This window comes from Globicephala melas, chromosome 20 (assembly GCF_963455315.2).
Source record: "Globicephala melas chromosome 20, mGloMel1.2, whole genome shotgun sequence".
NCBI classification, from domain to species: Eukaryota; Metazoa; Chordata; class Mammalia; order Artiodactyla; family Delphinidae; genus Globicephala; species Globicephala melas.
Window position 1 is genome coordinate 26,150,292 of NC_083333.1, and position 17,738 is coordinate 26,168,029.

General features: G+C 49.1%; 1 protein-coding gene across 16 annotated transcripts in view; it reads right to left on the bottom strand.

The window, feature by feature from the left end:
- The window catches only part of SLC39A11 (solute carrier family 39 member 11), a 411,490-nt gene that overhangs the window by 225,649 nt on the left and 168,103 nt on the right, over positions 1 to 17,738 (bottom strand). For 14 of the 16 annotated variants that reach the window (XM_060291082.2, XM_060291079.2, XM_060291072.2 and 11 more), the window contains one exon: positions 6,224 to 6,365. In XM_060291082.2, the coding sequence (XP_060147065.1) occupies positions 6,224 to 6,365 (142 nt within the window). The remainder of the gene's footprint in view (positions 1 to 6,223; positions 6,366 to 17,738) is intronic. The other 2 variants (XM_070044540.1, XM_070044537.1) reach the window with 1 other exon arrangement.

Genomic DNA, 17,738 nt, shown 5'->3' on the forward strand with positions numbered 1-17,738 from the left:
CACTCATCCTGCGGTGCTTTGTAAGGGTAGCCCAAGCAAACGTATACAAGTACCAGACTGCCTCGAGGCCTGGGCCCCATGAAAATGCACTCCAAGTTAACTGCCTAGCTCAGAAAATCGGGACAGGAAAAAAAAAAAAAAGCAAATAAACAGGAAAAGTGCTGTTGGAGTGGTATATTTGAGGCAGGCAGAATGTAACATTCATCAGAAGCAGAAGAATCTATAAAATGTATCCACCTAATGATGCTCCCCTGATCCACAACACTCGGGCCACCCACGGACAGCCCTGTTCCGCAGGGCATTTCTGTACTACTTCCTCATTTTATTTACCTTCCATGATGCTAAAGAGCTCCTGGTAATTATTATTGTTGAACACTTTGCTCTTTATCCTCTGGCAAAATATTTTTGGGTTTGTTTTTTGTTTTGGAATTAAGACGTGGCATATTTTAATAGCCTAAGAGCCTCAGTGCTATTGCCATGTGCTGACAGGTTGGGTTCACGCCCTTTTGAATGAAGAAGCCCAGGTTACAGGCCCTCACCCGGAAAGGACAGAGCAAAGCCAGGACCTGCCTATCTTTCAGGTCCCAAGCAACTCCTCTCAAGGAGGCCAGGAGAAGACTTGAAAATGTCCCCTGACCAACCAGTTATAGAAAAAAAAAAAAAAAAAAGAGTCTAATTGCTAAAACCACATGCCAAGACATTAAATTACATGAATAACTGTGATGTCATTCTTTCATCTGTAGAGCGCTTACTGATAAAAATTCAAAATTACGAATAACCCCTCAGAGACTTCCCTAAACACATTATTTTGGAGACCTAGTCAGAAAAACAAAAAAAAAAATCAAAATTTCTCCTAAGAGCTACATCTGGCTCCTGATCAAATTTCAGTGTACTAAATTTGAGTGGAAATATCGGTGACAGAAGACAAGGAAGACTTGGAAAATTAGAAGATATGGGAGAAGAAGAAGGTGATTGTCAGAGGAAGCTTGAAGCTGTTTAAAAAAAGTCCTCTTTGCTTCCCTGGGATTCGGCTATTTTAAAGGATTTCAGTGCCAAGGAAATCTAGGAGCTGGGAGTTGAATACACGTGGCTGGTCTCACAGAGCAAACAGGCAGCTGGCCTCCAAGAAGGGATCTCGCCCCACAGCGACGGCTTCCCGGCCCCAGGCCCACACGTGTGCTGGAAAATATAATCCTCCAAAGGCCAACCAGTGTGAAAACCCTTCAGCTAAAGAAACTGTCCCCGGTTAAGACGTCACACATGAGCGGGAGTAAAACACTGTCGATAACTGATGCCTCCACGTTCAACAGCTGATCAAGTCTGTTCCCAGAGGCACCGCAGGGAGGATACTTAAAGGCGAAAATAGGGGAGAGGAATGATTCCAAGTGCATGATTGAAAGACGACAGTATGATACCTGGAGGAGAGATGGGGGCGCCTTGGAGAGGGGGAAGGGCATCAGAGCACATCTAAGCACCTTCCTGACTCTCAGTGGACAAGCCCTGTAGATGCTCATCGGGGGGTCGGGCACTTGGGAACCTTGAGCTGGAAAAGGCAAATTCTGTCTCCCAAGATCAGTTCTGGTTCTACGGGAAGATGCCACCCAGCAAGTCCGGAGCACAACCAATGAGGAATTCCTAAGATACAAACAAATACACGTGGCTGGAGCTGGCAATTCCTCCAAATTTGTAAGCCCCTTGACGCTAGGTCTGCATCGGTTTTGTTGTGCAAAACACGGCTTCTCATCTGCCAGGCTGTCCAGGTAGAATTATCGTTGCCAGGTGAATTCTCCTAACATAAAAGAATAAGGCCTCAAGGAAAACTGTGTTTCTAACCAGAGTTTCCTACGGCTTACTCTTGCCTGACTTAAACCCCCATTCACTTCTCCACCCAACAAGCTTTGGAAAGGTTTATAGATAATAAACAGAAGCCACTTCACAGCTGATTTCCCAAATTAAATCCACCTCTTTCTCTCCTGGAGAACAATGCCTACTTCTGTTCCTTCCACAGGTACACAAAATTACAGACAGTCCTCCACCTGCCATGATAGTGGATCCATGAAAAAAAAACCCTTGAAAACTTTCAGCTTCCTCTCTCAGAACAAACAACGTATGGAAATGGGGCAGTTAACAATTACCCTTCTTTTAAAAAAAAATGGTTCTGGGGCTTCCCTGGTGGCGCAGTGGTTGAGAGTCCGCCTGCCGATGCAGGGGACGCGGGTTCGTGCCCCGGTCCGGGAGGATCCCACATGCCGCGGAGCGGCTGGGCCCGTGAGCCATGGCCGCTGAGCCTGCGCTCCACAACGGGAGAGGCCACAACAGTGAGAGGCCCGCGTACCGCAAAAAAAAAAAAAAAAAAGGTTCTGACAAACCCAGGGGCAGGACAGGAATAAAGACGCAAACGTACAGAATGCACTTGAGGACACGGGGGGGGGGGGGGGGGGGGAAGGGTAAGCTGAGACGAAGTGAGAGTGGCATGGACGTACATACACTACCGAATGTAAAATAGATAGCTAGTGGGAAGCAGCCACGTCGCAGAGGGAGATCAGCTCGGTGCTTTGTGACCACCTAGAGGGGTGGGATAGGGAGCGTGGGAGGAAGACACAAGAGGGAGGAGATATCGGGATATATGTATGCATATAGCTGATTCACTGTTGTACGGCAGAAACTAACACAACATTGTAAAGCAATTATCCTCCAATAAAGATGTTAAATTTAAAAAAAAAATTACCCTTCTTTAGCCTAGAGAGAATACTAGTGAGAAAAGAAAAAAAAAAGTCCACTGGAGGCTGAATGGGGGAGGCTGAGGCAAAAAAGCCAAGTTCTAGATAAACACTGGGGTCGTGAAGCCATCAGAAGTGTGATGGACGTTGTAGATCTTTGCCTTCCAAAAACACATATCTTTTTGCATTAGATTCCAAGAGGTTCATAAACCCTTTGGCGCCCACTCATGGACCCCAGATGTACAGGAGCCCTGGCCTCGTTTCTAGAATTTACTCGACAATAGAATTGCCCATAGAGATGTATGCATGAAAGTGCTCTGTGCCACTTTCTTTATAAGAGCAAAAGAGTGTAAACACCCTAAAGGGCCATCAAGAGGGGACTAATTAGGGAAGATCATGGCCGAGAATAAGAATCCATGAATGCCCAGGAAACAAACACCAAAATGTGTTATTAAGTGAGAAACACAAGGGCACAGAATAACGGGCCAAGCATGATGGTATAAACATAGTATTTCTGAGAGGAAACACAAAAACCGAGAAACAGTGTTTGTGTCTGAGATGGGGACCTAGACCGTAAGGGATCTGAAGGTGGAAGAAAATTTACTTTTATTTGTAATCCATGTTATTACTTTCTTAAGTAATTAATTAAAAGAAAGCTAGCTGGAGAGAGAGAAATAGTTGAGGGGGGTGGGAGAGAGAGAGAGACAGAGAGAGAGACTGACTTAGCTAGACTGGTCTAGCTAAGTCCCAAAATATCCCCGGCCCTGAGAACAGTTGATATTGTAAAACGTTTGGCACCGGGACATACACAGGAAAGCACTCATAAATGCATAAATGCTTTCCCCAGCTCGGGCTGCTGGCGATGCTCAGAGCAGCCGGACCTCCTCTCCCACAGCATGGATTTTCTGGCTCTTCCTCTTGTTGAACCAATTATGGGACATTATAACAGCAGCGCCAACGTTACTTCTTAAAGGCTGATGTTACTCACTAACACCCATTAAACCCATCTCCGGGCTCCATTTACAGCTAGCTCAAGGGCAAATCCAGATGGTACAAATAACAGGTATTCAGACTTGATCTGCACAAGGCCAGTCATCAAATAGCCATTACCAGTTGTACAGTCTTCAACTGCCTGACAGCCACAGGTGTGCCCAGGTGGGAGGAACAGCAACCTTTCCAGAGGTGGCTTGGTTCCCTCGGTCTCTGCAAACCATCTCTGTGCTCCCCCAAAGGCTGCATTTGCCTCTGTATCTGAACAGTTAGCAACAACGACTGAGGGTTGCTTGGTAACCTGGTAACAGGCGATGCCTAGGTGTTTCTGAGCAGAGGACGGGATTGCATCGTCTCCCACGCAGTCTCTGCTCACGGCTCCACACTGGGGTGGCCAAGAAGATCCAGCAATCCTGGGAGACTTTCCAGGAAAGTCAACTGCCGCTGGCCCTATATTCCCATGGCCCCAGCGGATAAAGGTTCATCTCAAAGGGATCGCCCTTTTTACCTTTTTTTTTTTTTTTTGATCGATTGACAGGCACTGAACCTTCCCGCCTGTGGCCTTGAAGATTGAAAAAAATGGGATAGAATAAAATCTAGCCAATTTCTTCATCGTAGAGAAGGCTCAGAATTAGGAACGTAAATATGGCATTAGAGTGATTTGGGTATTTCTGTCTTATTAAAAAATATACTGGTCTGTAGTTTTCTTGGGATGCCTTGATATCCATTTGGTATCAGGGTATTACTGGCCTCAGAATAAATTAAAAGATGGTCCTATTCTTTTTTTTTTTTTTTTCCTTGCGGTACGCGGGCCTCTCACTGTTGTGGCCTCTCCCATTGCGGAGCACAGGCTCCGGACGCGCAGGCTCAGCGGCCATGGCTCACGGGCCCAGCCGCCCCGCGGCATGTGGGATCTTCCCGGACTGGGGCACGAACCTGTGTCCCCTGCATTGGCAGGCGGACACTCAACCACTGCACCACCAGGGAAGCCCTCCTATTCTATTTTTATAGCAAAAAAAAAAAAAAAAGAATCAGGACCATAATGTCTTCATAGCGGATCACAGGAGCTCCACGACAGGATAGCTGGGGAGAATGGAGAGAAAGCCTCCTGTCCCTGTGTTCCCATGACTCGGCATGGAAAATGACAATCTCTACTGGAGGATGGTGCCCCACGCTGGTCACTGGACAGCTCTTGACTCTCCAGTAAGAGGAGAACAGCAGACAGCACCGAGTGGTCCTGATTTGAGTATGAATGACAAGACTGACTGCACACAGCGGGCAGGTTTTCGTGCTAACCCTCTAGTACTTGAGCTCACGTTAGATGGATTTTCGTTTCCCGATTACATCCCACATCCAAAGCGGTAGGCGGCAGTGAGCCGCAACCCAAGTGGAGAAGGTATTCGAGTTCTCCATGAATAATTCATGCAGGACATAAGCTGAACGCAGAGAACTGAGAACTGGCCGGGGCATCGCTGTAACTTTTGTACGTTTACTGTACCGCGGTCTAGAGATCACCTCTGCCGACACAGGGTGGAAAGAGCAAATTAACGTCCCAGCCCGGAAACATGAAAGGACTTTCTCCCTTAAATCACTAATGTGAAGACAGCGACTGGTCACCAGTCTGGTTCTCTCTGCCGCACCTAAGGGAGAACTCCAAGCGAGGCAGGAGACAGCCACTCTCAACATCCTTTGCCTGGTTTTAGTTCCCGAGTCTGAGATTTACAGAAGTGGGGAGGAGGAGGGACAAACGTTTCACAGTGTTGGTGGGGTGAAGGTGGCGCTTGCCCGCTAAACGTGGGACTTGAATAAATGCAAAGGAAAAAACAGGCATCCACCTCTCCTGGTGCAAACTGGTGCTTAAATTAGCCAACTGCCCTGGGTGAGCCATGACCGGGCAAGGAGCGGGGGAGTCCTACACGGAGACTGGAAACTGGCATAATCCTCTGAACTCCTTCTCAGGGGGCACTGGCCCAGTCTGCACTCCCCCGACAGAGATTCCGGAATTCCTACCCTATTCCTCTTGAGGGACGCACTCCCTCTAACTTAAGACAAAAGGCATGACTTTGCCATCAGTGTTTTCAGGTCTTCTGGCTCCAAACTCAATCAGTGAGAGCAACAGTCAGTTTCCCCAGATGGACCAAAAAGATGAAAGCCACGTAAATGGAAAGGAACATCCAGGGTCCGTCAGGGAGGCGGAGACAGAGGGACAGGTGCCCATCCACTCCAACCCAAACCAGCCCAGTCCCATCAGAGTGGCCCTTGCCCACTTGTCCAAGTTGGAAGAGCAAATCAAAAGGCCCTGTTACCTCCTGTGCACTAGGCAGGTGGTTTGCAGAACCAATGGGGAAGGAAAGCACGGGGCCAGACCCTGGCTCAGCGCCGTGCGACAGTGGGGTGGGTACTTTGCAAGGACAGGACAGAGCACCTGGCATTTCCCTGCCATCCCTCCTCCTGCCACCAGGCCTGAGTCTCCCCTGTCTCACTCGGCCCAGGGTCTGCAGCAGGGAGCTTGCCTGAAAGAAGCCCAGCTCTACCTATCCGGATGGAAAGTTCACTCTCGGGGAAGAACGGCCTGGGACCCTCAGCATCAGACTTCTTCATCAACGCAGGGTCGAGATTCAGTGCCAGGGCCATCTGGGGGTCTTCTGCTGCACCCTGAAACGAGAAGCAGGGGCATCACTGTAACACCTGTCTGCCTTCATTCCCCCGGCCCCTCCAGCTCCCGGCAGCCAAGGTGCTTTGCCCTTCTCTACCGAGAGCCCCGGGCCAGCCTAGTTCCCGGGCCAGACCCAGATGTCAGGCTGGGCTGAGTCAAGAGCAAGGCGACAAGCTTTCTGGCTGCAGAACTTTGAGGATGACAACAGCGGGACCTGAGGCCTCGGTGCTGATCCTAGAAATGGGAAAAACACACACTGGGAAGGATCAGGTCGAACATCAAAGCCCCCTCCCTCCATGATTCATCACCACTGGGCAGATGGCAGAAGGGACTCAGTTCCCCAACTGTCAAAAGAAGCCTGGAGGGCAGGTCCGCTCAATGGCAGCCTTGCAGCAGGAACCAAGGTCACCACCTCTCCAGAGATCAAAAGGGGACGAGAGTCAAACAAAAGCACCTCAAAGGAGGGCAACTGACAGTCGTGGAGGACACAGCACAGCTGGAGGCAAGCCGAGACAGCCTTAGATCACCACGTCACCCTTCTGCTTTGTACATAACCAGTCATTTTGACTGTTTTTGCATTAACTACGCAAAGTTTGATTTTGACCCCCATGTTTATTTAACAAATATTTATTGACTGCCAATGGTGTGGATACTTGGTGAACTAACGAAGTTCTAGCTCTTATGGAGCTTATGTTCCAGTGGAACACAGGAGGAGCAAACAAGTGAACCTACAGCGGGGCTGTGAGCTTCTCCTCCAAAGACATGGGCAGGAACCCTCTGACCCTAAGGGACGGTGAACAGGATCACCTCGATGGGGAAAGAAACAGCAGATGTTTTTTGAAAACCAGGCAAAAATAGTTCTAAACAGAAGTTTCCATTTAAAATGTGTGTCCCAGGACTTCCCTGGTGGCGCAGTGGACAAGATTCCGCACTCCCAATGCAGGGGGCCCGGGTTCGATCCCTGGTCAAGAAACTAGATCCCACATCCATGCCGCAACTAAGAGTTCACACGCCACGACTAAGGAGTCCACGAGCCTCAACTAAGGAGCCCGCCTGCCACAACTAAGACCCAGTGCAAATTAATTAATTAATTAATAATAAATAAACGTTGTGTCCCTAATAGGGGAGAGAAGAAGGCTTATTAATCCAATCACTGAAATCCATCTATTCATAAGCAAATACTAAAACTGTTTTCTTGGGTAAGTTTCATGAAGGAATCTCACAAAAGTTATGCCTGGCTGTGTCTTACACACACACACACACACTCCTTTTCATATTCTTTTCCATTATGGTTTATCACAGGATATGGAATATAGTTCCCTTATAATGCACTTTAATAAGGGTACCGACACCTCCTTTAACTTTGTTTTAAATGGGAAAAAAAAGCCTGGTGGTGTGGTTTGAGCTGCCCTCATTAAAGTTCTTAGGACCCTCTGTAGAATCCTAGGGGCTGTGGGATTTCACCTGCTCTGTCACTGAGAGAGGCACCAAGAGAGGCAGACCGTCCCACTGTATGAGTCAAGGTTGACGCTGCAGATGGATGACTCTTGGGGACAGAAGGGACTTGGGGAAGGCCAGCGTCTCCCCCCACCCCACCCCCACTGAGTGACAGCTGGTGTCTGTGCCATGTGCCTCGGGCCACACAGTCGCAGCTCTTTGTTTGTTTATAAGCTTTAATTATTTCTAATCCTACATCTCACGCTGACATCTGAGGAATCACTGCAGCCGTGAAAGACGTGTTTCGCTAGGAGAGTGCGTGCGTCGGCGGGTGTTTCTTCCTTTGTCTTGCTTCTTTTTAGAATGTGATTGATGCGGAGCTGGGGGAAGGATATGGAAAGAGAACCACTTCATTACAGCAGAGATCGGCCACCTTAATACGCTCAGGGCTGCTGCTTTGACGGGGGCCGATCAGGCGGGTGCAGCTGGGAGAGACCCTGGTTTTAATCGAGGACAGCAGTTTTCAACTGGGGTGTCTCTGTCCGCAGGGGACATCTGGCAGTGGGCGTTTTTGTATGTGGGCGTGGGGGAGAAGAAGGGTGTGGACACCTAGTGGGTAGAGGCCAGCGATGCTGCTAAAAGCCCCATGTCATGCAGGACGGCTCCCACCACAGAGGATGATGCGGCCAAATGCCAATAGTGTTGAAGTTGAGAAACCCTCTGCTTCAGAAAGATTTAGGACGATGAGGACCTCCCTGTATTGCTGGTCATGCTGAGAATGCACAGACCCTCTTTTTATTGTCAAGATAAGAATTTTCCCGCTTCCTCCAGGAAGCCTGCCTTTCATGTGTTTGGCAAACTTATATTAAGCATCAGCTGTGCACCAGAACCATTTTGGGTCCTGATGGTACAAAAAGCCAAGTCCCCTCTCCTCACGGATCTTCCAGAGACACACAAGAAACTAACAATAAATTATAAAGTCGAGGGCCAGGTCGGGATAATGTTGAGAAGAAAAACAAACTCATCGCCATAGTTACATAGGACAATTGTCATGTGTACCAGGTTCAAGCCCCATGCCAGGCATTCTTCTAGCATCCCCTAGCATCTCATTATGAAACTCAAAGCTGGAGGGCTCCTCCAGATACGGTGCGGAGGGAGGTCTCTCTGAGAAGGTGGTGTTTGAGTAGTGACCTGAACGGAAGGGAACAAGCCACACTGATTTCCGAAGATGGGGTTTCAGGCACGGAGCAGGAGAGCAAACACCCCACACCACGACCCCCCTGCTGGCCATATCCTTTGACCATTTCATCAACCTACATTCCGCTGGCTGTACTGCTTTATTTCAGTGCTGGGGGCGGGGTGTACTAATACGATCCCACCCCAGCTTCACTTAGAGGCTGCCTTTTAAAAAGCTGGACAGAACCCCAGCAGATCCCACTTGTACCCACCCCCGTCCTGGGCACTCGGTCCCACGTGTGGCCTTGGGAAGGGTGAGGCAGCTGTGCAGCGTGGGAGTGGCAGGGAACACCCACAGGGTGATGCCGGGGGGCAGCTTCTACGCCCCGGTGCTCCCTGAGCATCCCTGAGCCCAGGCACCGGCCAGCCTCCAGGGGCTCCTTTCAGACTCCCTTCAGGATTCCAACGTCCCCTTCCTCCACTCTCAACTGCTGACGAAGAAAACAGAGAAATACATCCCTTGGAATTTCAAGGAACAGCCCGGCAAGGGACACCAGCGGTGCCTTGATGGCTTTATCATAATGTCCATGATGTCGGGGGAGAGTCAGGAAGCACCTGCAGGGCCAAGGTGGCTCTCATCCCGCAGGCCTGACACCACCCCTCACTCCCTGGAGCCCTGTCTGCTCACGCGGCAAGGACACTGCAGGTGGACGGGATGCTGCATTGTTTGTTTGTTTTTTTACCAGAGCCTTAAATAAACGCAGCGTGGCCTGTGCAGGGGCCACCAAGTCCCCTGGGGGGGAAATTCCTTCTCTACATCTTCTTGCTTTGCTGAGCATGCCCCTCTTTACTTGATATCAACACTGTCTTTCACTTCTGAGGCTTTTTTTTCATCTCTGCAAAGCTCTTCCATCCGGGCTACCTCACTCAATCTTTGCAGCCCCGTTAAGGACAGCAAGGTGAGGGCGTGATCGCTTCCAGGGCAAACATCTGACTAATGCAAGCTGTTCTCGACTTTGCACCGCGTCCCTGAGAGCCCACTAGGCTGCCCATCGGCCGGGCAATGAGTCACTCTCCTTCCCCTGACTGTTTCATCTGAGTCCCCGGGACTCTGGGCGGCTCAGGGTTGCTGTGTCGTCTTGTAGCTCCCAAATGTCAAGGCACTGAAACACAGGCTGCTTCCCAAGCTACAAATCTCCCTCTCCTTTTGCATCACCTGCCCCCCCACCCCCACCCCCCACCGAGTGCTTCCCCTGCCCTCCTCCCCCGTCCCCACCCAATCCTCCAAATCCAGCTCGGTACAGAGAGCAGGGAGGGGGCTGCTGGGAGGCGCCGGGCGATGTCCATCCAGGGCCAAGGAACTTGAGATCATTGTTCTCTGGTGACTACTATTATTATTATTATTAATGGTTGGGGCAAATCCCTGGCTCAGAATAAACAGAGCAACTTCCACCCACTCTGAAAAGACAGCGCCAAGAGACGCGAGCTGGAAAAGCCTAGCACTTTCCAGAAGGAAAAGAGGGAGAGTGGAGAGACAGGGAAAGAAGGAAGAAACAAAATGAGATGGGAAGGGAGGAAAGCAGCCCTGCAATATGCTCGACGTGAAAGCAAAAGAACTTCGAAACCTAATATGTACGTCTCCCCCAAGGAATAAAACCCAGATGCTGCTCATCAGTGTTTGCTGCCCCAGGAAGACAGCTGCTGGCTGCTGTTTCTACAGCCCCAAAGAAACGAGTCACAAAAGGACTGAAAACCTGGAGCGCAACCCGACAGGATGCAGGAGTCTCCAAATGAAATCGACGATGGCAACGACAGCCCCCCACGCAAAGCACAAATGGAAACTCTCCACGAGGTCCCGGAGCCCCGCAGGCCCTGCGGCCCCCAGAACTCAGGGCAACCAGCTGGATGCGTTCGCCCGCATCCCAAGAGCATCCTCCCCTACGCTCACCTGTCTCTGGTTCTTCTCTCACTGGGACATACCATTGCTGTTACCAGCCATCAGGGGAAGCAGAGCACATCAACCTCCGATACTCGCCCACGTGCTCCTGGCAAGTTTGACCTCCGCCGGACCCACACAGGCACACCCTCTATCATGCTGATTCAGGCCACGGGGGGTCCTCCGGGATGTCTCTGCGCCTCCCTGTCCCTGTGAAGAGCAGTCTCTTTAACTTCATCAGGTCCCTGATGAAGAGCAAAGGGAAGGTTCGCAGGATTCACTGGTGGCCCCTGCCAGCCACACACAGCCAGAGCAAGGCGGGTGCTCCACCCCAGTGGGGAAGCCGCAGCGCGCCCCTGCCCTGGGGAACCAGGCGCACTGATGCTGGGGGGGGGGGGGCGCTGGCAGCCCCGAGCAGACTTTGTCTTCTCCCCCCAATGCCCCACCAGCTGCTGCCTCTGCCTTTCCCACTTAACCCAGACACACAGGGTGACAGGAACCAGTGGATGCTGTTTTCATTACTAAGAAATTGCAATAATAATGACACTCATACCACGACCTGAAATTATTTCACATAATGGAAAAAAAATTAAATGACACCCCTGATCACCAGCCGGAATATGGATAATGCTTACATAATAGATGACCTTCTCTCCCGGGGAGGCCGGTAGCGCCCTGCTGCCCGGGGCTGGGCGGGCACGGGGCGGTGAGCGGCCGGCCTCACAGCAAACAGGGACACAGAGTGACAGAGGGGACAAGTAGCTGCTGTCTTCCCTGCCTCGTTTGCCTACGCACTGAGGGATCCCGGGTCATAGCCAGGAGCCCTAAAGACAAGGAGGACAACCCAAAGTCCTTGGTCCCTACTGGTTTGGGAAGCACAGTTCATCTTGTCTGAGAGCACTAAGATTGCACCCCAACCCAGCTCCGCCCCTTCTCCCTACAGTAACAGCATGACATCCCGTCCGTTGCCAGTGAAGCAGGTTTTCAAGCTTCTAATTGTTCCATCCTTGATGCTTTTAAAATCCTGGATGAGGAAGTCTGAGCTCCCTCCTCCAGGAAGCCTTCCTGGATAAACCCAGCCTAGTCGGGATTAAATGCGCCTCCCTCTCTGTGCTCCCCTGACATCCCACACGTTTCCCTCATCAAATTTGCCAAACTGCACAGTAACTCTCGGTTTCCTTGGCTATCTCAAAATCATGAGATTCTGAAAGCAGGAGCTGTGTCTTCCGGCTCTCCTATGAGGGCCTAGCACAGCATCCGGGGCCCAAGAACTCAGTGAATTTACAGGAATGAGCGATACTACAAAACCTCCAAAATGAGAGGGGAAATGTTGTATAACACAGAAGACAGAGATCCGGGTAAACACAAAATGTTTAGGCCGTAAGAAAGAAGGCAAAGGGGATTACTGCAGAGACGTCAAGAAAAGGCTTAGAAGTATCAGAGTTTCCAGGTAACGGCAAAAAGCATGACTTTCTACCCAGCGCCAGCTTCTCTCCCCTTGATGATTGTGTAAGACCCTCAACGTCAGCCCTGAGACCACATGGGGAAGGGCAGCCACCTACCCTGTGAGTCTCTACCCAAACGCTCCAACTCTACTCCCCTTCCTGGCACAAATACTCAGAGCGGGGCAGCCCAGCTCACTTCCCAGAAGGTAAGATCTTTCCACCCCAAAGCCCAGGATCCCACCAAGGCCACATCTTTCAGCTCCCTCCCCATCTCCTCCACGACCTCAGCCTAAAGCTTCCCAAAGGCAAAGTTAATTACAGAATTCTAGTTATGTTTAAGCTATGTAAGTATGCTATTACTCAGACTATCTTTTCAGGGGCAAACCCTTCTATTTCTGATGCCAAATTACTATTCATAATCAAGCCTATTTAATCACATACAACAGATTCTAAAGCACCACACAGCTCTCTCTGCAAAGGTACAGCTCCCTGAGGGTCTGCAAAGATAGCCCTCCAATCGCTGCTCCACGTAAGTGGCTCTGTGCTGCGCTCCAAAGAGCCAGGTTGCCGACTAGCATGGTTGACAGAGAGACGGCGAGTGGCAGAGTTTTCCAAAGCATTATGCTTTTTCTTATAACTCAAAATATGACTTTTCCTTAAAACAATAATATAAATCTAAATGAACGCAAATACCTAAGTACAATGAAGTATTTTCTTTCTAATCCTCAATGATTATCCTTAATCCTAGAAGTCATTAAAATATATCTATAAAATCCACACTGACACACTACTATATATAAAATAGATAACTAATAAGGACCTACTGTGTAGCACAGGGAACTCTCTACTCAATAGTCTGTAATGGCCTACATGGGAAAAGAATCTTCAAAAGAGTGAATATATGTATATGTATAACTGATTCGCTTTGCTGTACACCTGAAACTAACACAATATTGTAAATCAACTACACCCCAATAAAAATTAATAAAAAAAAAAAATCCAGGCTGACCCTTTTCTGGCTTCTTAATATTTTGAGAACCCCCCCAGCTGGTCTTTCCAGGCAACTTTTTCTGACCTCTGTTATCCTTTTGGAGAATATCATATTCCCCCAGAAATCTGCTAAAAGGCAAGATTTCTCTTCCCAGGAAAAACAATGCATGCATATCAGACACTTATTGTTGGTAACAAAATACCCCAAAACTTAGTGCCTTAGAACATCAATAACTATTATTGCTAGATTCTTCTCCATGAGGCCTGCGGTCCTCCAGCAAGCTAATTGGGCTCATTCATATGGCAAACTCCGGTTTCAGGGGCAGCAAGAGAAGGAAACATCCGATGTCAAGTGCTACAGTCAAGTCTCTGCTTGCATCACATTTGGTACCACAGCAGGTCAATGACCATCCAGATTGAAGGGATGGATAAACCAACTGTACCTCTTGTTGTGTGTGTGGGCGGGCAGGGGGGAGGGGTGGGGTCCAGGGTCACGTGTCATCGTATGGATAACAACAGGGGGAGAATTTGTGGCCGTTCTTGCAAACAACCACAGCACATAGGCACAGACAGACAAAACGCAGCCCTCTGGATCCATGGGTGAAACTCAATCTCACACGCCTAAAACAGTGCTTCTCCAATGGGGACCCAAGGACATACTCGCAGAGGTCAGAAAGTTTTCTATAAAATTTTTTTAAGTTTGTATTTTCACTTAAACTATAATCGAGGGCTTCCCTGGTGGCACAGTGGTTAAGAATCCACCTGCCAATGCAGGGGACACGGGTTCGAGCCCTGGCCCGGGAAGATCCCACATGCCGTGGAGCAACTAAGCCCGTGCGCCACAACTACTGAGCCTGTGCTCTAGAGCCCGTGAGCCACAACTTCCGAGCCCACGTGCCACAACTACTGAAGCCTGCGTGCCTAGAGCCCGTGCTCCACAACAAGAGAAGCCACCGCAATGAAAAGCCCGCTCGCTGCAACTAGAGAAAGCCCGCACACAGCAACAAAGACCCAACACAGCCAAAAATAAACACAAATAAATAAATTTAAAAAAATAAAAATAAGCTATACTCAAAAGAAAAAATAATAACACCACAGTCTGAATCACCAGGGTGGCCTCTTTATAACCAAATCCTACCGCTGGATTTCAGTGCCTTTGTTGGCCTTTGTGTTTATGACGGAGCAGGGACCGAGCAGTACTGCTTCCACTGTTGAGGGCAGCCTCAATGGACAGATGATCCTGGGAGCCAAGCTCAGGCCAAATACCTTCGTGAAGCCCTGTGTAGATGGGGGAGGTTCCCAAGTAGTTCTAGGACAGCGGGAGAACTGACTCCTTCCAGCAGTGTTCCTGGGACAGACCGGCCAGAAGCAACGGCAGCTGATGGCGGCAGTCGGCACCCCTGGCTCTTGGAATTGGTGGTTTATTTTGGGCAAAACCTCATCTGTCACATCACAAAAATGTTGTTGGTTTTGATTTGATCGGTTTTGTTGTTTTGATATGAACTGACACGTTTTGGTTTCATGACTGGGGAACAGCCAGAAGCGTAAGGACTAACATATACCTTAACGTCGTGCTCGTGCACGTTCAGGCTTACAAATGCGTCTACGATGGGACAGTCAAACTAGCTCGAATCAACGCTGGGACTGTGTGAGCTTTACTTCCTTTCAAATGAATACGTACGTTGCGTCAAACGGGGAAAAAAACACTGGTCTACAGGGCGAAACAATGGGCTCTCCTCCTCTGGGCTTCCCGCCGTATCAACTCTCCTTCAAACTACAGCAAGGCCTGCCTTCCCTTCTCTAAAACTGAGAACTTAACGGTACACAGTGACCCAATGATGGGTTTTCTATGCTCAAAATAATGGAGACTGTTGAAAGCACAACTCTCTGGGCCTCCCGTAGCCAAAGCAGCGTGCTGACCGAGACACCATACACACTTCTGTGTGTGGACAAAAATCTCCTGAATGACCCCTGTTGTCCTGAGCAGGCATTTCCCAGGGTCCCCTGTTCCTTGAGATGATCCCAGAGAAAGGATTCCACGGATAAACGCAGAAAACTTGAGAACGTCCGTACAGAAGAGATGAAGACTCTTAAGTCCCGCAGCAAAGAAGTGGTTCTGTTTAAACCTGCATTTCCCATACTGATTTGGCCACACACAGAACTTATCAATATTCAGCAGATGAAGCTTTAAGGGAAGAGTGCTCAAAGCAATTCTCTTCTGTTCCCAATGCTCAGAACATTCAGCAAAATACTTCTGCTGCTTACACTGGAATATGATCATATTTATCCAGAAAAAAATCAAAAGGCTGGATGAGGTATCTTGGCCTCAAATATTATCACTTTCACAAATACAGGTCTGCTGATCATCCTTAAAGATGAGTCAGTAGAATGTACTGTGTGTGTGCTTCTCCCCCTGCAGTCACACCAGCTGGATATTATGAAAACCAAGAAGGTAAGTATTCTATAAAACGCAGCCCTTCCTTTTTTTTTTTACGACTATAAATAATAGTAACAAAATAATAATTATATATATATATATATTTTTTTTAAAACAGTCAGTGCTGGAAAAGAGATCTTTACCAGAGCACCGCTGAGGAGAAAAAAACTAATGTTTCTGGCTCATCACCAATATATAGCTTTGACAACCATAAAATCATAAAACGATTTTTCTTAACTCTAGGAAGAAGAGAGAGAGCAAAAGAGCATCTGTAAGACAGTCACGACCCACAGGATGAACTGATTACTCAAGAGGCCTCTTCCCATAAAATTCTGGTGAGGAATCAAAGTACTAAAACAATGCAACACCAGATCCAGGGTGAGCTGAGGCAGAGAAGATGGAGTGGGTTGGAAAGAAGTATCCTTGGTATTGACCCCAATGTTTGCACAAAGCCTCTTGTCTATCCCGTGCTCAGCTTCTAACCGCCTTTTCTTGTATTGTCACACTCGATCCTCAGTATCTTTCTGTGACGCAGACAGACAGCGTCATTAACCCAATTATGGGCTCAACCGTTGCACCCCTACCCTACCCCAGCCCCGCTAAAATTCATAGGTTGAAATCCTAACCCCCAGTCCCTCCGAATGGTCCTCTATGTGAAGATGGGCTCTTTAAAGAGGTAATGAAATTAAATGCAGTCTTTAGGTGGGATCTAATTTAACATGACTGGTGTTCCTGTAAGAAGAGGAAATCCGGACACACACATGCGTGGAGAGAAGACGGTGTCAAGACACAGGGACAAGATGGCACCTACAAGCCAAGGAGGGGGGCCTAGAACAGACCCTTCCCTCATCACTCTTGGGAGGAACCGACCCTGCCATCACCTTGATCTTGGCCTTCCAGCTTCCAGAACTGGGAGGCAATAAATACCTGTTGTTTAAGCCGCGCAGTCTGAGGCAGTTTGTTACGCAGCCCTAGCAGACGAATACACGCCCCTACTTTACATTTGAGGGAACTAAGTCATGAAAGCTCAGGACCTAACATTACACTACTCATCGGAGGTATGAGCAAGACGTGAACCCAGAACTTTGGATTCCAAATCTCCCTACTCCTCCCACCACCATGCTGTGATCCACCAGGGATACACTAAGACATGGGGGAGGGGACTTCAAGAAGCAGCCCCACCCATATCAACCCAAAGGGTGTGCGTGGGAATGCACACATTAGGTGCCAATGTGTGAGTTGTGAGCCAGCACATTCAGCGGAGAGAGCTGCTGACCAGGGTCTACAGCCCAAAGAAAGCCGGCTGGGAAAGGTGGAATCAGCGGCCAGTTAGTGACTCCAAGGAGGGCGGGGAGGGGAGGGAGAGGCTCTGGAAGGGGGTGGAAATCCCTGTGCATTTTTATGCTAAGGAGCTAGTGTGCAAATGGCAGGCAAACCACTTCAAAACAGAAGCTGTGGCTTTGAAGAACGTGCTTGATTTTTTTTTTTTTTTTAATGGGGCTTCATCCAAAGCATCACTCTGCTTGGAGTGGAATTAATTATTCAGCTGATCTGGGCTTGATGAGGGCTTGGCCGCTGAGAAGGGTTGGAAGCAGCCTGCTTCTAAGGAATTTTTTTCTGCTTCCTGCTGTGGGTACCTGGGGACCAGCAGCTTCCCCTTTTCTCTCTTTTCCAAGCCTCAGTCCCAGAGCAAACAGCCAAGCTGAGACACACAGCAGGCCCATATAAGGTCTCAGCTGCTGCACAGCAAATTACCACAAATTCAGGGCTGAAAGCAACACTCGTTTCTTATCGCTCAGTTTCCACGGTTCAAGGATCCAGGAAGGGGTTCAAATGGGTCCTTTGCTCAGAATCTCACTGGGATAAATTCAAGATCACAGCCAGAACTTCCCTGGTGGGGCACTGGTTAAGAATCCACCTGCCAGTGCAGGGGACACGGGTTTGAGCCCTG